The sequence below is a fragment of the Stigmatopora argus genome, chromosome 7 (genome assembly GCF_051989625.1).
Source record: "Stigmatopora argus isolate UIUO_Sarg chromosome 7, RoL_Sarg_1.0, whole genome shotgun sequence".
Classification (NCBI taxonomy): Eukaryota; Metazoa; Chordata; class Actinopteri; order Syngnathiformes; family Syngnathidae; genus Stigmatopora; species Stigmatopora argus.
Window position 1 is genome coordinate 5,350,128 of NC_135393.1, and position 22,558 is coordinate 5,372,685.

Below are 22,558 nucleotides of genomic sequence, written 5' to 3' on the forward strand. Positions count from 1 at the left end.
ACACTGTCCACACCTTCAGGTTAAATACTGTTCGTGGCAGGTGTAACAATGGAAAGATGGTGTTTAGTTGTCTTTTATATGCAAACTGTGTAAAGCGCAAGTAGAAGTAACACACTGAAACTGTACTGCTATTGTTGCTTGTGTCAAATTGTTCAGGTCCAGTTTGATGTGAAGAGATTGAAAAATTTATATTCACCGTGATTAGCAATATGTGACTGGGTATCAAATACTTTGGAGGCTTGTTAGTGTCTGGATTGTGTTATTTCTATGTATTATATTTATTCACACATGTAAAAAAAAAAAAGAATATTTTTCTATGCATTTCAATTTCTAGTTGTTGTTTTTACGTCTGTGCAAAATGGTGTGTTTGGCCGTAAATGTAGTTCATCCAAACATGAAGTCAGCAAAAAACAGTGACCTTTAGTTATCATCAAATCACATGTTTAAGTGCTTGCTGCCCAGACCTTATTAATGAAAAATGTTTCATCACCAGCCCAAGAGGACGTTCCCTAAATCACATTCATCAATATTTTATGGCACAGTCAAAGAAATCGCGGAGAAATATATGATCAAAGTACCACTTGTGTTCTTCTGAGTGCATTTATGGGGCCGTGGTAAAAAAAAATTGTTGATTGTATGGAAAATACTTAATATTCTGCAGCGCCAATTGGTATGTAGTCACTTAGTTATTGCCCCATGTAGTAAATCACACATAGAGTCTAAAGCGTTTTTCACCTACCCCCAAAGCTAATCAATCAAAGTAAATGAACCAAACATTCCTTTTATCGTTTTTTTTGGTCTGCCGATCAATAAGAATGTTTGTTTTGCTTCTGCTGCCCCTGCTCTGGCATCAAATCATTTGATCATATTTTTACTGTTTCTCTTCCTTTTCATCCTACAGTTGACTGTTTGCTCTTCAAAGAACGTGCGCCTCACGGTTAATCATTTGGTCCAATTGTACATTGAATTTGGAATATTTTTGTGTCTGAAAGTAAATTATGGTCCATGTAAAATTAAGAAGTAGTGAGTTTGTGTGAAAATGATGGTGTCCGTTCAGAAAAAGCCTTGTATAAAAAGAAATTCTGTGTTTTGTACTATTTCTGTATGAGGTGTAATTAATTATTATTCAGTTCTTTCTATGGGAAAATACTAAAAATGTGACCGTCTTTGTAAGTATTTATCTTGACTTAAATTATTGTTTGTTTGTTTGTTTGTTTTTTGGTAGACACAGAAGTGATGATGGCTATGTACCTACTGCTAAATATGGAATTAACTGTTTCATCAACCCAGTCTGTTATTTTTATTTATTGATGTATATACTGTATGTTTGTCAATAAACAGTTTACTTTATTTTGTATATGACCAATAAACATGGTTTAAAATAGTTCTATTTTCTAATGTTATTTTCTGAAGATGAAAGTATACATAAAAAAACTCCTGATTTTATTTGTTGTATCAATTTCACAGCAAAATTTATTACAGTGACAGAAAAACAATTATGCATTTTACAACAACCATAACCTTTTATTGGGCACTCATTTAACTCATTGGGTACCATTGAAAGATGAACATTCACAGTCAGTCCTCTCAATTTTAATGACTCACACTTCTATATACTTGCAAACTGCAGGCAATTGATGAAATTATAATTCATTTTTTGTACAGCATGTCCTCAAAAGATTCATGGGGGGTGCTGGAGCCTATATCGGCCAACTGTGGGCAGGGGTGGTAGAAAACCCACGCAGGAGTGGGGAAAGCATGCAAACTCTAGACAGGAAACTAAAAACCCAGCAGGGATTGAACCTTAAATCTCCGAACTGTGAGACAGCAGTGTAACCACTCCTCCACCGAGCCACCGATTAGTAAATCGTTTAAAAATTAATTTAGTTGACAAACTAAAATAGGTTGTCTTTTGCTGAGTCAGGTTTGTGAATGTTCAGCTCAATAGCAGCCCACACTCACACAAGACGTAATATCTTATATTACACAGTAAACTAAAATATTATGAAGCAAAATTTAGCAGTAGTTAAAATCAAAAGTGAAATGCGTATGATACATAACACAATGTACACAAATTGAGCTATTCAGTGAACATTATCTTACAGATGTCATGATAATAGCTTATAGCAAAAGAAGACTATCGTCCCCAAAAATTAGAATATAATATTGAGTGAAAAAAAATCATGTAAAAATGTGGCTTCTAAAAAGTGTTTAATTAATTGATCATTTTAATTTTTAATGAAATATGCCCATAGTTGGCTGGGATAGGCTCTAGCACTCCCACGGCCCTTGTGAGGATAAGCATTTCACAGAAAATGAATGAATGAATCTGAAATAAAAAAACTTTTGAATAACACTTCTAATTCATTTCATTGTTTCATTATATAATCTAATCATATACTGTCTAGTTTTGGTGATTGGGTATGTTTCTTTGTGTGTCCTGTTCAGCGTGATTGTATGAGTTTCACCTGCTGTGTCTTTTCTGGCTTTCCTTCCCATGTGTGACCCAGGTGTTTGTTATTGTCATCAACCCCTGTCTGTGTATTTAAATCCTGTGTTTGTGTGCATCTGCGTGCAAGTATTTTGTGTCGTGCTTTATGTTGCCCTTCGTTGGTGTGCATCTCCCTCGTCTTCGTCCTTCCCGTTAAGTTTGTTTTCTTTGTTGATTTTTCCCAGTTTATAGTTTGTAAGGTGTTTTCTGTTACCATTTTTCATTAAACCTTAAGTTTGTGGTCCTGGGTTGAAATCCAGGTCGGTCCACCTGTGTGGAGTTTACATGTTCTTCCCGGTCCTGCGTGGGTTTTCTCCGGGTACTCTGGTTTCCTCCCATATTCCAAAGACATGCATGGTAGGCTGATTGGACAGTCTAAAACTCTAAATTGTGTGTGTGAATGGTTCTCCTTGTGCCCTGCGATTGGCTGGCCACCAATTCAGGGTGTCCCCCGCCTCTGGCTGGAAGTCAGCTGGGGTGGGCTACAGAACTCCCTGCGACCCTAGTGAGGATAAAGCGGTTAAGAAAATGAGATGAGAGATGAGAGGAACCGCCAAAATATTTTTCAAACAAAGAAAACCTAACAAATGAAAAATGTCCTGAGTCCACGAACTCTTTGCATTAGGCTCCAGCACCCCATGCGACCCCTGTGAGGATAAAGCGGTTCAGAAAATGAAAAAAAAAATGGAGAAAAAAATAAGGGCAAGAAAGTGTTATGGTGAATAATATGGTCTTAATTGTGTGTCGGTCTGTTTTGGCAGGTGGCTCTTTGACTCACAGTTTAAATTTGTTGCTCTTTGCGTCCAACTTGTTCACCACCCCTGGTCTATATATAAAACTACTATACTAGTCGCAAATCAATTTTCCCAAAACAAACTATAGGGGGCAGTAGTGTGTTTATGAGCAACACTCTTCTTCGTGCCCTACGAACTGGCGCTGATGAAAATATGGATTTTAAAGACTTCTTTTATTTATCTAATGGGTGCCACAAGTTGTGACGTTGTAACGACTGATTAACCTGAAAGTTCAGTGTAGGAATTCTATATATTTATCTGTATGTAATGTGTCTAACTATTCTGTACCGTATATTTAATCCGTACGAATCATGGGATCCACCCCTGATCTTGTGGTTATCCCAACTGTCACCGCTGTGGCGGTTCCGTTTCTCTGGGAAGAGAAGCGGGGAAACGTAAACACTTCAATTGTCTCGCTCCTTTGTTGTCTTTATCACAGTGGATTATTCTCGAGTTTTTCTTCGACGCTCTCGTGCACGTGTTACATTTCCTAAATCCGAAAGAAAGAAAGGAAAGAAACAGCGCTCTGCTTATCTATTTAGCTAGTTAGCTAAATAGCATTGCAACGTCGTAAGTGTAGCTACTAATATCAAAGACAAACTTGCAACGAACTCTAATGTGCTCCACGACCAAATTCGGGTGAAAATCCAATGGAGAACTACGATACGTTTGTGCGGAATCGTTTGTCACATTTTAGGAATAATGAAGAGAAACACGAGATGCCTACGTCTTCTGCCATTCGCTTCTTTGGAGCGCCCATCCTTCCCCCGGTGGTATAAACATTTACTTTTACTTTGTTGTTATTCTATTAAATTGAAAGCTAGTACATTTATAGTCAACTTTTGGTTCAGTGAGGTGTCATTTTATTGATTCAAGTTGTTTTAGTGTCTTTAAGACTTTTTTTGTTGGAACATATCTGCAACTCCAAAAGTTTGTAGTTATTTGTATTTTGCTCTGAGTGAACATTCGGGGTGAACCTAAACTGAACTACATATAACCTTGCATAGTGACCTTCATTTGACCCATCTGTTGTATGCACTTGTCCAACTGTTAAATGTTTCTTTGCTTTTTGATGTCATCAAGTGGTTGTTCCATAACATGAAACAGTTGGCCATGTGCAACACTTCAGAGAAATTCTAATTAAGTTCAAGGTAAAGCTTACTGGGCAATTTAGGTTCAACCAAAAGCAGGGTATCCCAAAGATTGCATAGTTTCCACTGAAATCCATCATTGGATACTGGATGATACAAATCAATGCCTTTGGCTATTTTATCTCGTCTCATGACATCTGTCTTTGAAACAGCTCACAGGTACACAGAGAGAAGAAATGAAGCAGGACAGAGAAACTGCATTAAAAGATGCTGTCACTCGTAGATTGAAGAGCAATCAAAGACTGGCATATGTGAAAACAATTCTACGTAGTGTTCAGGTACTTCACATTTGGGAATCCTTCTATAAGGTGACAGTACACGTTAATCCATGTTCATATTGAGCCCAGGAACACGATACTTGGCCCACCAGTGTTTTGAATGTTTGTTTGTTTAACAGTACTGGTCACACATTTACATACTTAATTATACCTACTTTTAGTTGAACTGTAAGTTTGATGACATGCGCAAAGTTCCTTGTTTTTTTTTCTTCCATGAAGATGATATTAAACCAGAATTGTTGTGTTCATCCCTTGATGTGTTATTGTTACCTAAAACATTAAGCTTTTTTTCCTATTCTAAATTTCAGACAAGGACTTCACCAACACTGGAAGACTTACTTGAGGAATTGAAGCTTGGTGGAAAATCTTTTGATTCCACTGACTCAAGTGAATCAAGTCAGCAAAGTGCAAATACTGTGGCAGAAAAAAATAATTCTCGAATATATCCGTTGTTATCAACCACAAATGATGCTTTATCCAACTGTCATATGATTTCTGAACAAAATCACAAGGTAGGGTGCCATGTTGAGCAAAGTGAAAAACAACAACTCTCTCAGCCAGAGACCTTAAATAGTATGAATCACTGCTCTGTAGCCTTGGGGTCTGTGCTTAATCTAATTACAGAAGATGACACTGTTCTTTCAGAAAGTCTTGACATCAGTAGTGTTTGCCATGATCCCCAGGACACTAATAATTCAAAGGACTTTTTCCTTCCTGAGACCTCAAAGACAATTGCCAGGATGCCAGATATTATTAGCTATCCTCCCATTGATGGAGAAGAACTGGAGAGAAGTGGACACGAGTCATCTTTTTTTCATGATTTTTTAGCAATGAATGACAATAGTTTTAATGTATATCCAGATGATTCATTCAGAAGTGTAAATAGTCAAATAGACATCGCTGAGAGTCAATGTGATCTTCTTTCTTCTGCTTTTCATAATACGGAGGAAGGCCAAAAGATGAAAACAGGGGTGGGTCCACTACCCATGTTGGACAGCTTAAACATGACAAAAAGCCCTGAGTTACCTCAAAGACCAATTGTTCATGGTTCATGCAATGATCATCTTAAACAGAACAATCCAAGAAATGTAGAACCTGCGGGTACGCAAGTACCCAAGTCACAATCACCGTCTGCTAATCGTCCCAGCCTCCAGGACATGCTGAGGCAATCACAGGAGTATCGCCGGGAACAGCGTTTGCTTAGAAACCAAGGAAAAAAGGCTAGAATCCAGGAGCAAGCACTAGAAAAACCAAGAGTGGAGGAGAGGAGCCTTTCTGATAAGGAAAACAATGAATTTCACTTTAAAAGTAGAGAGGGGAGAAAAACTAAAGAGAAGAGATTTTTCAAAACAATGAATGCTGCCTGCACAAAATTAAATGAAATGAAGAATCCTATGTTTGTCAATGAGTTAATCTGCAAAAAGGCCAACCTTGATTCTGAATTTATCACTATTCCTCGTCCTCAGCACTTGTTGCAATCCCAAACTCAAGAAGTCCAATACCTGACCACAAACACAGACTTAATTACTTCTTTTGAAGGACATGGGATCTATCACTCAATTCCAGTACCTCTTTTCTGCCATAGTCCTGTTCACAATGACGCCTCAAGTAGTTTACCAAATGAAAGAGATAACTTCAGGAGAAAGGTTCTAATTAATTCAAGTCCTACTGAAGATGAACATAACACAGAACAGCACAGTGAAGAACCAAGCATTACGGTCGAGAGTTCCCAGCACATAAATAAGCTTGAGTCCTGTTTGTCCACATTAAAAGAACTGATCTCTGATCTGGGCTCCTCCCTTGTTGAAATTGAAGAGAAATGTGATGGGGACAGTCCTGATGAGGGCAATGGCATAAAGCAAAACCAAAGAAGCAATGACTCTCCAAATGGACAATCACTTGACTCTTCTAGAAGTGTGCTCGAAAACACAGATGAGCAAATCAACACCAATATAGACAACAATCCGTCAATCCAGGAGGATAAAGTGGAAGAGCTTAATTTAGCAGAGTCGAGTCTGGCCAACACCTTTAATCTTCCAGGCAAAATCAATGAAAATACATACTACATGACGTCCGGACAGCTCGAAATAAGCGGAAAGCAAGAGCGACCAGCTGTTGGGAAATGCAATCCAGTTTCTCTTAATCGCCCAGTACTGTTGAAAACCAATTCATATGATGTGGCAAGAAACAGTGAGACAGAGGGTGATCAAAACTCCATTATCAGGATCTCTGTAAACCAGTCATTGAATGTGGACACGTTGTCTGAGGTATGGTTCCTTCAAGGTTCAGGATCTGAGCAGGACTCAAATGACCAGTTGGCTCAAGAGAAGGGACTGACCCCTGTGAGTGTGGTGGGTAGAGAGACTGTATCATCCAAGGTCAAAAGGAGATTGCTCATGCATGTCACAGACAATAACCTGGACAGGACTGCGGCGCCCTGCAGTGAGGCATTGTTACTGCTCAGACAAAACTGCAACACTTCCAGAGGTAAGAACCAGATCTATGCTCAAACAAGTGCTGTATTATCTGAATATTATTTTTTACTTTACTGTTTTTAAAAGCAACAGCATTCATTCACCTTCCGTACCGCTTTTATTCAGGGTCGTGGGGGGCACTGGAGCCTAAAAGGGCATTCATTAATTTTTTTGGTCATTATTTTTAAATCAAATAAGGTTTGTTGGCACGTTTGCTTGATGAATGTTGCTATTTCTGGACTCTTGAAGGCATAATTAAGTGTGCAAGGAAGCTTTACTGTATAAAACATCCATGAAATCGAAAGCAATGGAATTATGCTAATAATGTAATTATGCTAATCATGGGATTAGTATGTTATCATACCAATAATGACCTTAGTATGAAATGTAAAAAAACAAAAACAATTCTGATATTTTCAGAGATTGACAGGTAGACTAGTATGGTTTGCTATTAGTGACACAATATGAAAAATAAGAATAAGAAACACGCAGAGACCTTCTGTGAACAACTCCTGTGGAAAATGTTTTTGTATTAACAAGCGCTTTTCTTCCCCTCATGATTTTTGCAGCTTCTATGGCTTCAGTGGAGCGTGCCAGTCATACAGAAGAACTCAAGCAGGTCCGTGCTGCTCAGGTCAGAGCGCAAAATGATGAGCACATGAGACAGCAGGATGAGCTGTGCCAGGTAAGACCAGAGATGTGAAGGCGATTGATTTTAGTGTGAAAATTGTAATGTTTGACTTGCAAGTTGTGTTTGCAACAAGTTAGAAATTGTAGGAAAATAATAGTGTTGGTCCTCCATGTTCAAACCACCACATATATTCTTTGCACAGAACATCATAGAAGGAATCACACAAAGCTCATCCTTCCTAATGGCCCACTTGCATGAGATTACATCACTATTTCCTCTCCACATCTAGTAGTAATTCCTTTAGCGCAGCCATAATTCACTTAAAATATATTTGAGGCTTTATCCAAAGTAACCTACACAAATCGAGATGTTTTGCCGATACCGATGCGTTGCCGGTCCGACGGACATTTTTTCGACTAGTAAAAATAATGTAACCAGCAAAGGACAAATCATATTTTACCTTTTAAAGTCAGTCTTGCTGGTAATGCTCTGTTTACAAATAGTATGCCATACTCAGTTACTCTGATTAGTTTCTAAAAATAACTAGTCCCACTCAGCTGACGTGTTTGCATATTAGTTTGATTTATAGCTACTAAAAAAAACACATGACTACCAGGTCAGATCCAACTCTGACATAATCCGATATTGTCCGATACCCCAAAAATAGTTTATCAGGTGCTGATTCCAATACTGAGTATTAGATTGGGACATTGCTACTAAACAACACATAAAATTGTTATTATTTTGAGAACATGCTCTGCTGTAACAACAATCTTTCATTGAAACATTGACATGGGTCCATACAGTGTGTGCCCTTTTACACAGACTCCAAATGTTACATTACTTGATGAAGTGTTTTCTGGAGATGGGTCATTACAAGTGACTTTTGGACATGCTGTTTAAAAACAAAACAAAAAAACTCCATACTATCACACATAAATGGTTCATCATTTACTTAAAAGCTGAGATGGTATGGTCATTGCATGTCCGTGCGCACGCACTTAAAGGGTGTCGGCTGTTCTCAGGGATTCACTTCCTCCCTTTGCATGTTAATCTGTAAAGGTCAGTATTCTTGCAATATTAAGTACAGGCTGTGGTTACTTGATATAACCTTAAAAGCAATTCAATGAGCTTGAGCCATTTCATAGAAATTCCCCTTTTTGCTTCCCCTTTACCGTCATTTGTGATGACATCGGAGCTCAAGCTGGTTGAAGCCTATGCTTTAAGGGTGGAGGGGAGCAAGGTATCTGACATAAAAAGGAAAGGAGAAATTGTTTAATTCATGAGTGTCCATGGTTAAGTGCCAGAATGTCCTGCCATATCCCAGTGCTAGTGTTCTAGCTCTTTTTTTCTGTCTCAAATCCCTTTCTTTGTTGTGTCTCAGCCCTCTACTGTCCTTTTTTCTCTGGCTGTAATACTTCTACCTTTTCTGCCATCTTATTATCCTCACTGTCCCTTTACTGTGCTTCTTTCCTTCACTTCTGCCGTTCTCGCTACTCTCAATTAATTTCTTCTCCCAATGCACTATTTGCCAATTGTGACTGGTTCCCCAAATGCTGGTGATCACACACACACACTGTTTCTTGTCCTTCGTAGGCACTCGCAGTGCGTTACTGCAAACTCCAGAGCCCATACTTCCCAAGCTCTTTATCAGGCTCGTGTTTTGGGGACACAATGGCATTCTCCAAGTTCTCTCAGGTATTACCACTGCATTTGGAAACCTATTTTTCTGTTTTTGTATTTTATAGACTGGAGCATAAGTCACATTTTTGGCAGGGCATTTTTTAAAAATAGAAAACTAAGAACAAACACGTTAAAGTAACAACTCTAAAATTGAGAAAATGGGTTGACTAAACAGTTTTACTGGTAACTATAAAGTTTAAAAAATAAACTAATAGGCTGTTGTGGTCAGAGGAAAAAAAACATATAAATCACAGGCCCACCCAATCTATAAAAAATGTGTGACTTCTAGTCTGGAAAATGCGGTTGTTGTATACCCTCCAGATGAACAAAGTTTCTCTAGTGATCTCTCGGCACTTTAATATACACTGTCATGCTTTCAAAATGAGCTTATAGAAGCACTAATGATCAACACGTGAGTGACAAAAACCTATCAATTGTTTATAATTTTGTATTAAACCACCCACGTGTATGGATGCACTAAATAGACGCCAACCCAAAGACCTTGAGAGTCTGTGGAAAATTAATTGGTTGGCTCCGATGAAATTAGCATTCTCCTCTCTCTTCCCCTCCTGTTTTCATCATTCACCCTGCTCATCTCTTCATTAGCCCCCTAGCTCTCATCTTCAGCGCTGCCTCCCCCTGCTGTTAGCGGCTGTCAAAGGCTATCTGACTCGTAGGCTCCTCAGGACGGAGAAAGTGGCACAGCTGGTGCGCACCATTGGGGTGAGTGAAGCCTACCATTGTCACATCTGCTGTAGGGTTTGAAATGGGGGGCTTGCACAGACTGATTTTTTTTTCTTTGTACATCTTTTTATCATTTGAGACAGGTGCATGATACAGAAAAAAATGATTTTACTATATTGTAACTTGGGTGGTTCGACACAGGGCACCACACACAAACACATGCCTAAGAATATTGCATTCACTTCATCAAAAAAATATTCAATTTCTTTGTCACTTTTAGGTGGAAGTTGATATTTGCCTCCATCTTGTGGCATCTGTGGGCACATACAGTACAGTATATTAGTAACCTTTTTAAAGGAGCAATATGTAAAATTCGCATTAGAATTAGTCATATGGCCCTCATATTGCAGTAGATGTTAAAGAAAGATTAATTCAATCCTTTTGCTAATTGCCTAGAAACATTTTTAGGAAATTCTTCTAACACAAGGGCGACACTGCGGCTCAGTGGTTAGTTAGTGCGTCGGCCTCACAGCGGTGGTCCTGGGTTCAAATCCAGGTTGGTCCACCTGTGTGGAGTTTGCATTTTCTCAGTGGTTGAGCCGACATTTTCCTTATTTTCAACGTCAATTGTCAGCCCCAAACGTTGTTATTGTTTTTATTCTGTGTTTACAACAGGCCTCCTGCACTCCACCATCAACCAATTACAAAACTAGTTGTGTGTCTTGAGGTCTGTAGGCTACATAACTTAAGGTTCCTACCACGATCAGAGTCAGAACTTACAATGTTACTTACCAAAAGAGCAAAAAAAAAATCTCATTTCGGATATGTGATGGTGGGACAAATTCAGAAACCTAACAAAGATATGCATTAGTGATTCTTTAAACAATATAGACAACCGATTAGGAGGAAAACATTAAAGACAGACTGCAAAGTTGCAGGACCTCTCTTCAAAAGGTGATGCATTTATGAGTCTGAGCTTTCCTATCTGGTAAATTGACAAAAGGAATATGAACAAAGGTTCCATGTTCTTGTAAAATTAAAACAAATAAAATAATGTGGCATCCGAGTCCATTGACCAGGGCAAAGTTAATGTCTTTACGCGTGCATGTTTCTCTGTAATTTAAATTGATGGAGGAACACAATTTTCTTTGAGGATGCTGTCAACGCAATAGCAAATGAAATATTATTTGCCACTGTGCTGATAAAGCGCAGTACTGGTCCAGTTGAGGTCAACGAAACAAACATGGAGCTTGTAAATCACCTCTTATTTTTTGTGCATTTTTCTTTCAGGACACGCAACAGTTTTTGCAGGCTTTGCAGCTGCCCAGTCCCAGAGGTGAAATCTGTAGCAAACAGGATCGTTTATTGCAGCAGAGTGTCGCTCGGCAGGTATTAAGTCAGCCACATGTTGTATCCATCTGTTAAGCTGCTCCTGCCAATGTGCATTCATCTCTTCGATTGCAAACTACCCACCCGCAACAGTTAGTGAGATTTCACCAAGTTCACTCAAGCAAAGTCAACTGTGTGATTGTTTCTCCAACAGTTGCGAGCAGCACGTTACGATATATACGACATCTTCTTCAGCCTGTCAGCGGGAGAAAGGATGCAGTTGATCAGCTTGGACAGAGAGCTGACAAAGCAGAGAGTGCTCAAGCGACAGGTAATTTGACAGGGTTCAAGCCGGGTGGGAAAACTCTTGTTGGGGAAGCAATAAAAGAAAATGATTGAATGACTTGGTTATGCAAATATTACTGTATTTATTCGAGTACATCGCACAAAATTTTGTACCAGATAACTGAAACAAAGTTCGGGTGTGCGTTATACACAAGGTCATCGCTTTTACGACTAAATCCCAGTTAAAAAGTCCCCTCTGCGGCCGTTATGATTTGAGACGTAAAAACCTGTCTTTGTCCGCCAGATGCCGATAATCAACCTTCTTTTACAAAAGCCGGACTTGTGCAAACAGCCTCTGGTAAGGTTAAAAGGAGTAAAAATAAAAAAAAGTTGCTCCAGGGAAACGTTAGCTGGGTACCTGCTCACACGAGTTCCCCCAGGGAGCGCTGTCCTCGCTCAAGACGAATGGAATCAATTGTTTGAATCCAGTGACGGTCCGTGCATTTCCTAGTGTGCAGCTTGCTCCAGATACAGTTTGGTAGCTCTGGCTAATCCACTCTCTCACTAGCCAATCATAGTTGGTGAAAGCAATGATGTATCCCTACGCCTGCGAGAAGGCATTGTGGTGTTGCCAACTCCAAATCTGATTGGTTAAAGCAACAGTCTTATCGACGCTTGTTTAATGCAGCAGAGCCTGCAGAACTGATTGTGAAGGCCTTGAGGCAGATTTCTGACCCTGGCAACAAATAATGGCTGAAATGTGATTGGTTAAATGCTTCAAAATGAAAACACACATCTGGAAGCAGTGCAACTAGGAGGAAAAGCAATGAAAGGAAGCTAACAGACAATTTGGAATTATTTAATAAGTATTGATGGACAAAATATAATATAGGATTCAGATATTTCTTAGGCCAGCAGAGAAGGCCTTGAAGGCCCTGACGGCCCACCACTGTTTGAATCTGATGATGAGTCAGAAATATTAAATATGATAATGAATTAGACATTAAGCATTTAAAATGTGCAAAATCTGTTCAGAATATGGCAGTTACCAATACTGGTGCAATCCTTGGTGTGAACTGAGAAAAACTGGGGGAAAAAATTATACCAATTTTTTTCTCACAAATTATGGGTGCACGTTATACATGGGTGCGTGTTCTGCTCGAATAAATGCGGTTAATAATTTCATCTTATTTTTTACACAAAACCGTAAGAGGGTGCTTTAAGCCTGTGTCGAATGTATTTTAACATTGGCAGTTGGGGGTGTTTTGGCTTATGCCCTCAGGTGTTGCCACAGCGTACCCGTAGAATTAATTACCTATAACTTACTATAACAACTGAGAAGGGCTTAACAAAAAAAATTAATTACTTTTTTGTAAAAAAAAAATTATAATCAGATTGTTGTTGCCTCGATTGTTATTTTTATTATTCATTCATTCATTCCATTAATTTTCTGTGCCGCTTATCCTCACAAGGGTTACGGGCGGGCTGTGGTCTATCCAGGCTGACTTCAGACACCAGGTGGGGGTCATCTTAATTGGTGGCCAGCCAATCGCAAACATGTTTTGGGAATGTGGGAGGAAACTGGAGTACCTGGAGAAAACCCACAAAAGCCCGGGTAGAACATGCTAACACCACAGTGAGGACCGATCTGGGATCAAACACTCGACCGGGCCACCTTAATTTTTATTATTTTTTTAAGTGGTTTTCAAAATGACATGTCTGTTCCTTCCTTGTCTTGGATTATATCAAATACAATTCCGCCCAAAATGCGACCTATACTCCAGTGCGGCTATGCTTTTTCCCCATTTCATTGTGCGTTTTTTGGGCTAGTGCGACTTATACTCCCGTGAGACTTGTTTTCCGAAAAATATGGTCTGTCTGTAAAAATGTAGACAGACATACAGATGTTTTTTCTGTGATCAGACAGGGAACACTCGCTGTCCAAAAGGAAAGAGTTATCTGCCCGTTACAACACAGAAATTGCTCCAGAAAAAAAGAGGCAACACGTGAGTATTGTTTCAGACAGACAAACACTATCTAATCAATATGACTACAGTACTTGACATTTTGTAAGTATTTTACTGAAGACATTTTATTGACCTATTGTTATTCTTTTTATCAATGTCTTCTTTCACTCTTCAGAATTCCGAAGAAGGTATCAGAAAAAGTGAGTGGAGTTCTTTTGACTGAACACAAAGGTGGATTCACTAGTGACCGTTCGCTTGAAACCAAGCAAGGATGGCTGAAAACAAAGTCTGCAAGGGCCTCTCAGCGGTGGCACTCCTGCAGACCCAGATGACATTTTCTCATTTGGCCCTACTGATAATTCAAGTTTAAATGTGACCAAATCTGAGCTCACTGTATACTAGTGCACTATCTTATGTCCCAGAGACCTGCAAGTACATTGTTTTGTGTGGATTGTATATAAACATTGCTATTACAGTGACTTTAATTACAGTATTGTGTTAAGCAAATATTTGCTATAGAACTATTGTATTTTTCAAGTTTATCTACTGACTGATTCATATTAGTGCCTCTAGTTTGGACTCTTGTAATTTGATGAGTCTCATATCCCAAGCATTACTTGATTGTTGGTTAACTTTACATATCTACCAAAAAGCCTTTTTTGAGTGAAATTTGTGTTATTTATTTTTGTAGTTATGTACATTATCACTAGTTTCATAATAAAAACATTATAAAATATATGTACTATTGTGTTTTTCCCCCACAACATTATAATTGTTATCTGTGAATATCCTGAATAGTCCTGGCTGTTCTAGTTAGTATATCAATATACAGCATGCCATTTTGAGTATTACGTTTTCAGTGATGTAAATTTATGGTGTTGCATAGGACAAGACATGCGTATTTATACCTATACTTACTGTTTTTCCAAAAAAAAATTCGGTCATCATGAATTCATGTGACAATTGTACAGGCTGACCACCTGTCAAATCGCCACTAAATGTTGTTGTTCTTGTGGGCACAAACTTAGATGTCATTCTCCTCTCATTTGTGAAACAATCAACTTGAAACTTAGTAGCTGTATCGAATGGGACAATATTTATTGAACCTTGTAGCCTCATTTATTTATTTATTTTTTATTAAGTCATTGGCTGCCACTGACATGATTAGAAATCAATTGGCAAACATGAGCATTCATTTACAGTCCTCACAAGTATGAGTTGAGGAAGAAAGCAGGACGTGCAGCATTCATAATTCATTTTAAACTTTTGTTCTCACTTATTAAGTAAGCCACAAATTTATATTTGATTAACTTTTACTGAAGTAATAGAGTTTAATGAGTACTTTGTTTATACCTTTTGGCATACCTCGCCTACCAAGTTAACCTAGTTCTAAGAAATCCAGCAAAGTATTATTGGCAGCTACTACTACTAAATAAAAATACAGCAAGACTAGTACCAAACCAAAGAATCCAGCTGAACCCTCCCATAATTTTCTTTTAATTTTCTCTCATTTTTTTGTGTTTCTCACTTCTTTCATACAAAATTGGGATATTTTGATCATTTTGAACGTATTGAGTTTTAATTTTTTTAGCACCGTCAGATAATTAATTTACATTTACATACAAAATACTGCTCAACTTACGAAAAACACAAGTTACGTAAGTTGAGGTACGACTGTATGTATGGCCCGGTACTTCTGGCTTGCTCCGAGCCACAGAGGGGCGCTAAGCGCTTTAACTTAAAACATGTATACTTTAAAAAAACAAAAAACAAAAACACATCCGCCCGGATGTTGGTAAAAAGAGCTTTGTTTTGAAAACGGAGCCACTTAACAGGTTTAAACTGGGATGGCAAACGAGACGGACCGAGGTGTCTCATCTCGGGCAGAGCGAAAAGCTTTACAAAAGGCCAATATACTGCAACGAGAAAACGACAGAGAGATCTTTAGGCTGGTAAGCTGAAAGAGAAAACTAACGAAAGGAATCGGTGGTAGCTCAGTTGTAGCTGACCGCGGTTATTCTCTTCCTGTGGATTTCAGGTTGGACGTATATTGAAGAAACCCGAAGCAGAAAGGTCCGAAGAGGAGACTTCTATACTTAAATTGCATAGAGACACTGTCGATGAAATTTGTAAAAGAAAGATCCGGAGCAATGAACTCAAGAGGAAGCAAGAGGAGGTCAGATTGTAAACATAACACAAACCATTCATGGGACACGTCGGTTTCTTTGACAATTCAAAATTCATCATATAGGCCACGAACTACATGAGCCAAATTTTGATGTCCATGTGTGTGGACGCCATGTATTTATGGGATCAAGTTTCATTCATTCATTTTCGCAGAGGGGTGCCGGAGCCTATCCCAGGTTGCTACATGCAGGACACCCTGAATCGGTGGCCAGCCAATCACAGGGCACGAGGAGACAGACAACCATTCACGCTCACACTCACACCTCTAGGCAATTTTGAGTGTTCAAACAGCTTACTCTGCATGTTTTGGGGATGTGGGAGGAAACCGGAGTACCCAGAGAAAACCCACGCAAGCCCGGGGAGAACATGCAAATTCCACACAGTGAGGACTGACCAGGGATCGAACCCTTGACCTATGAGCTGTGAGGGCGACGCGCCAACCACTCGCCGCCATTCTAAATGAGATTTATTTTTTCATAGTATATAATTGATTGTCTGCCACTGACGACTATAGAGGTCCAATTCATTTAAACTGGGAGAGTTGATTTTAGTCCAATTGACGGCAGTAAACGGACAATCGATTTTGACTGGGAAGGCGGACAGTGACCATACGCTGCCGACATTTCCCAGTCAAAAAGGCTTGGATGTATAATGCCATCAATGGCAGCCAACGATTAAAGTCATGACCTGTAAAGGGTTAACAACCCAAATGAGGAGAGTTGTAAAAAGCATATGGATGGATGCTAGTTTAATCATTATTTTATATAACAATTTAAAAACTAAATCTTCCATCATTTCATTCCTTACAGGTATTTGACACTGCCGATGACCTGAAAAATAAAGTATGGAAGCTGGCTGTGGCAGTCAAGCAAGCAAAACACTTGGTGGTTTATACTGGTGCAGGAATAAGTACAGTAAGATAAAGACCGTGCTACTTTGTCATTTTGCATCGCCACCTTCTGTTCTTCCATTGTCATTTTTTTATGTTAGGCGGCATCGATCCCTGACTACCGAGGGCCGAAAGGAATTTGGACGCAATTGCAGAAGGGTCACGCAGTCAGGTACCACGTCTATTCCTAGTTATATTGTATATACAGTGGTACCTCTACATACGAGCAGCTCGAGATACGAGGAAAATTTCGAGCAAATAATTATCTCTACATAAGAGAAATATTTTCGAGATGCGAGAAAGCCAAGAGGCCAAGACCTGAGAGGCTGTTTATCATTGTATCATTGTCTTTTTTGCCGCATCTCTTTCGTGTATAACAGATATCTACGAACACTGGGCGAAGCTTGCATTTGGAGGTGTTGCGGGAACTCAGTAGCGAGGAGTAGGTGGAAGAGGGGGGCCGCCTGGCTACAAAGGTTATCAAAGACATGCTAGCGAAGTGTTTTTTGATTTTGTAGAAAAGAGGCACCCTGACAATCTGGCAAGTGGTCGCGCGTTATCGTATTGTGAGGACATTTGTGCGCGTCATTTTCGAAATATTTTGAAGGGAAGGCAAAAACAAACAACTCTTGATGCGTTCCTTTTAAAAACTCCCGCTGAACGTCCGGGTGGAGTCAACTCGGAGAACAAAGATAAAAAAAATTAAAACAAAATTAGAATTCAGTTTTGTGTAAAGTTACATTAAACGTATGTTTGAGTGTCTGTATATATTAATCCAAGTTTATTTAAATTTGTTTGTTCTGTTACAAGTGCGTTGCCGTGGAAAGCCCCCACGCCTGCCTCTCTCTACCCTCCGCGAAATCCGTCTAATTTTAGTTCTATTAAACACATTTTATTACTATTAAACCACTAGTTATGTGTTACTTTGTTAATAGATGGCGAATTAGAAGAAATAAAACATTTCCAATCCAATATCCTGTTTTTGGTGTTTTTTCAGAGGGTTGGAACAAATTAATTTGTTTTTAGTTCATTTCAATGGGAAACGTTCATTCGAGTTACGAGAAGATCGACATACGAGCTCAGTCCCGGAACGAATTAAGCTCGTATGTAGAGGTACCACTGTATATATATATTATATATGTATGCTACAACCTAGTCCGATGGCACAATTGTTTTTCTCTTGACAAACAGCTCATCTGACCTGAGCAAAGCAGAGCCAACGCTCACACACATGTGCATTAGGGCACTTTATAAGGAAATGCTGGTATGTCTGACTTGTATGCAAAAATATGTATTTGCAGATGTTCTAACTACATTTGAAAATGTACATTTTTATCCAGGTGAAGTATGTCGTGTCTCAAAATTGCGATGGGCTTCATGTGCGGAGTGGTCTTCCCAGACATGCCTTGTCTGAACTTCATGGAAATATGTTTATTGAGGTTAGACACACTCGGGCTTGAACAACATGTTTTTTTAATCATTTATTCTTTATCTGGAACCAAGACAACTTCCTGCATACTCTGTGTTTCTGCGAATTTGATCTCCACCTTTTCTGAACGTGTTATTTTCAGGTGTGTACTTCCTGTTCTCCTGTCAGGGAATACGTGCGTTTATTTGATGTGACTGAGCGGACCTCCCTCCACCGACATGGCACGGCCCGTAACTGCTGTTACTGTGGTGGAGAACTCAGGGACACAATTGTACACTTTGGGGAACGTGGAACCCTCGAGCAGCCTCTCAACTGGAAGGGAGCTGGAGAGGCGGCTAAGGCGGCTGACGTTATCCTCTGTTTAGGTTCCAGTCTGAAGGTCATTCCTTTCAATAACTTGCATCTAGATTTTACATCTGTAATCTGGCAATGTTTGTAAGAGTACTTAAAGGTCCAACATAGGAAATGAGTCTTATTCATTTTTTTAAAAAAAATTATGTCTTGGTAAATCTATGACTTTAGTACTGGTAAAAAAATCTTGGAATACATTTTCAACTGAATGATTTGTAATTTCATTACTTACTGATTTTTAGGTTCATACAACTTTTATGGTAGTCGTATCTCACATTTAGTGCATAAAATCAGAGGTTGCCTTTGTTATCGTCTTCGATGACCCTTTTAGTATCAGAAATATTTATGTTTATATTTATGTGCAGGTGCTAAAGAAATATGCCTGTTTGTGGTGCATGAACAGACCAGCAAGTAAAAGACCCAAATTGTACATAATTAACCTGCAGGTATAGTAGTATTAATCATATACCCCGTATACTGTAAATGGTCTTAAAATGATGTAATAGTGCTGTGCAAGTGTTCCCAACAATTTTTAATACTACAATTGTGTTGTTTTTGTTTTAGTGGACACCAAAAGATGACTTGGCTGTCCTAAAAATCAATGCCAAGTGCGATGATGTCATGAGTCTTCTCATGGAGGAGCTTAATATCCAGATTCCTATTTATGACAGGTATGTGTGCCTTTATGGGAAATAAATGCTTTCGTGATGTCACATAACCAGAATGATGTTAACTTTTAGTGCCTTTTTTGCACCACAAATGCAAAATACCTGCGTCAACCCAAAACAGAAGCCAAGAACAGCATTTATATCTCAATTCCATTATGTCAGACACTAGTAATTGTATTAAAATTTTGCAAATAGGAATACATTCTCAAGCTTGTGTTCAACCTACGAGGTTCATTTTGTTCCAAGAATTTCAGCAACTTCTTGTGTCTTATATGTCTGTATGTGCGCGTGGATGAAATTCGCCGTATTAATTTTGTACGTCGTACAAGTCACAAAGAAAACGCTTGAATTAGATTGTTTTCTTTTTGTTTTCAGAGCTGAGGACCCTATCTTTAGCCTTGCTGTACCTCTTCAGCCAGAGGATGAGGATAGCCACAGCCGTGCCGTAATAACTCCCCACATTGGTCTGGGCGATTCCTTTGATGACCCTGGCGAGAGTGCAAATGACGCGGCTGTGACTGGTGGCTGGTTTGGGAGAGGCTATGGAAAAGGAAGGAAGAAAAAAAAGCAGCCTAGAGGTGATTCGTTGACAAGCACCGCCACATTGTAGAGTACTGATGATGTGTCAAGCTGGATTCATTGTTCAGTGACCAAGTTGGCATAGAGGTGCCATATATAATGTATAGTAATGTCTTTTTTCCAATATCTGTAAAAGAATATCATGAACCTTTGCTTTTGCGTTGATAAAGCATTATTTATTTATTAACAGGCGCCCCAAGGGGTTAGCAAGTCGGCCTCAGAGTTCAATCCCAAATCAGTCCGTTCTGGGTGGAAAGTTTGCATGTTGTCCCCGGATTATGGGTTTTCTCTGGGTGCTCTAATTTCCTCCCACATTCCAAAAACATGCATGGTAGGCTGAGTGGACACTCTAAATTGCCACTAAGTATGAGTGTGAACGTGAATGGTTGTCTCGTCTACTTGTGTCCGTGATTGGCTGGGCGCCGATTCAGGGCGTCCTCGGCCTAGTGGCGGTAGTTAGCTGGGATAGGCTCCAGCACCCCCCTTGACTCTTGTAAGGATAGGCGGTTCAAAATGAATTAATATTTATGAACAAGAGAAAACAATTGTATAATAGATAATGACCACAGAGTTACATTTAATTCATCTTTGATCCAAAGATCTACTAGACGCTGCTCTTTCAGAATGTTTACACAACAACTTAATGAGGTGTTGGCGCTTCAATGGGACCTCTAGTAGCATCAGATGTCATTTAGAACTATGATGTTTGCATGTTGCTGACTTTCTCTATTCTGCCAGGAGGCATGTCATTGTATTATTGCAGCTATTAATGGTTGTTTTGTACTTGAATCATATCCGAATAAGTTTCTACAAACACAACAAACCTATTATTATGAAATAAGCAAAAAGGTGAAGGAACAGTTGTTTTTTCCCTATTATTATGATTACGTAAAATGGCAAAGGCTTTGTTACAGTCAGTATATTTCATGCAAATGAAGCCATTGTTTCCAAATGGTAGTGTGTTATTGCAACAACCTGTGGCAGCTATTCCAATTAGTTTATCAGCATAAAAATTTGCAATTGTATAGATTCAGTTTTTTGTATTCTTGAATGTACCTGATGTCAATTGATTAATAGTTTATACCTCTCAGATTAATTGTTTACATTACATGTTTAATGTCAAATGTAAATATCAATGTGGGTGTCAGGGAGAGCTGTAAATATGAATTTACGTTTCGTCGTTCATTCATTTTATAATAGCTGTTTACTGAGTTGAGATTGATGTACAGAATGCCCATTCATTTGTCTCAGGAAGCTGACCATGTGCACTATTTGTCTGTAAGGTTACATGGGGCCAATACCGAGTCACCATAATGGGTGATCGACCACCATTGGTAACACTCGTCAGAGTTATATGTACTTTTTTTTTGTCAATAAACCATGCTTAACTTTCTGATCTGATTTATGAGTATATGGTGTACCACCTAAGAAAATACTTGGTTGTCTGTGTACCAACTTCATTAGCCCTTTCACACACAAAATATGACTTTTTGTCTATTACAGGGCACTCGTTTAACTCCCTTGGTTCCATCGATGGTGATAAATTTTTAATGCATTATGACTGGCAGGGGCAAATGGATTGGACATCTTGCCCCATAAATGGCAATGAGAGATGAGCATTCACAAAATAGCTATGTTAGAGTATTGCTTGGGTTGAAATGAGTAAAGATTTTTATATTTATTATAATGTCATTAGTTTTGTTTTTGTAGGTTTATGTATAGTATATAAAATTCATATTAAAACAATCTACAATAGTTATTAATAGTTAAAGAATATATGACAATTGCTAATATTAAACATTTTAATCAACAAAAATTGTCACTTTCAAGGTTAAAGGTGTTGTAAGTGTCAACATTTGAATTGCTCCCCACTGCAGTGATACTTGACCCAGTGCTACTGCACAAATAGAATTTTTTTGGCATGCTTGTTCTTCATTTTAATCCATTAATATTTTTTTCATTTTCTTTCATTTTTCACATTTCATACAAAAGTGGGATCCTGATCATTTTTAAAGGGTTTAGTTGGTCGTTTTTTGTTGAGGACAGAATTTACATATAAAGTACTGCTCTACTTACAAAAAACTCAAGTTACGAAAATTGTTCTGAACCAATTAATTTCGTAAGCACAGGTAGGACTGTATTATGTGCATTGTTAAACACTTCTAAATAATTTGGAGCATTGGAATTGAATTGAATTGAATGCTTTTATTGTCATTATACAAGTGTAATGAGCGGCTCCACCACAATACAGTGGTTAGCACGTCGGCCTCACTGGCCACCAATTCAAGGTGTCCCCCGCCTCTGGCCCGAAGTCAGCTGGGATAGGCTCCAGCACCCCCCGTGACCCTAATGAGGGCAAAGCGGTTCAGAAAATGAGATAAGATCGGGTATAATGAGATTTAAAACCTCATCAGGTGCACAATAACAACCACAACAAATAGAAATAAATAACAACTAATAAATAACTTCAACAAATATGTAATAAATAAGTTGTCAACAACTTCAACATTGTAAAAAAGTAGAGAAGTGCACAAATAACAACAACAAACGAACGAACAGATAAATAATAAATAAACAATAAAAAGTAGTAAACATAAATTAGTAGTTTTTGGTAATATTTCATACTCCCAAAAAATGACTACATTTTCAAAAATATTTTTACTTCCTGACATTGTTATGATGGGATGA

General features: G+C 38.7%; 2 protein-coding genes across 2 annotated transcripts; both read left to right on the forward strand.

The window, feature by feature from the left end:
* Positions 1-3,408: 3,408 nt before the first annotated feature.
* cp110 (centriolar coiled-coil protein 110) lies at positions 3,409-14,505 on the forward strand. Its single transcript, XM_077606003.1, has 10 exons — positions 3,409-4,058; positions 4,589-4,714; positions 5,023-7,201; positions 7,758-7,873; positions 9,416-9,517; positions 10,109-10,225; positions 11,477-11,575; positions 11,730-11,846; positions 13,724-13,806; positions 13,943-14,505. Exons 1-10 carry the CDS (start codon positions 3,936-3,938, stop codon positions 14,097-14,099), a joined length of 3,219 nt encoding a protein of 1,072 aa, XP_077462129.1. The 5' UTR covers positions 3,409-3,935; the 3' UTR covers positions 14,100-14,505.
* A 1,053-nt stretch (positions 14,506-15,558) lies between these two features.
* On the forward strand, positions 15,559-21,233 carry sirt7 (sirtuin 7). Its single transcript, XM_077605160.1, has 10 exons — positions 15,559-15,719; positions 15,806-15,943; positions 16,764-16,868; positions 16,945-17,015; positions 18,035-18,107; positions 18,184-18,282; positions 18,415-18,651; positions 18,989-19,069; positions 19,188-19,294; positions 19,667-21,233. The coding sequence occupies exons 1-10, from the start codon at positions 15,615-15,617 to the stop codon at positions 19,899-19,901; spliced, it is 1,251 nt and encodes a 416-aa protein (XP_077461286.1). The 5' UTR covers positions 15,559-15,614; the 3' UTR covers positions 19,902-21,233.
* Positions 21,234-22,558: the final 1,325 nt, after the last annotated feature.

Coding starts and splice junctions, on each gene's coding strand:
- cp110 (XM_077606003.1), top strand. CDS start 3,936: ATGGAGAACTACGATACGTTTGTGCGGAATCGTTTGTCACATTTTAGG. Junction 7,202..7,757: donor AAACTGCAACACTTCCAGAG/GTAAGAACCAGA, acceptor TGATTTTTGCAG/CTTCTATGGCTTCAGTGGAG. Junction 11,576..11,729: donor AGCAGAGTGTCGCTCGGCAG/GTATTAAGTCAG, acceptor TTTCTCCAACAG/TTGCGAGCAGCACGTTACGA.
- sirt7 (XM_077605160.1), top strand. CDS start 15,615: ATGGCAAACGAGACGGACCGAGGTGTCTCATCTCGGGCAGAGCGAAAA. Junction 15,944..16,763: donor TCAAGAGGAAGCAAGAGGAG/GTCAGATTGTAA, acceptor CATTCCTTACAG/GTATTTGACACTGCCGATGA. Junction 18,283..18,414: donor ATGGAAATATGTTTATTGAG/GTTAGACACACT, acceptor TGTTATTTTCAG/GTGTGTACTTCCTGTTCTCC.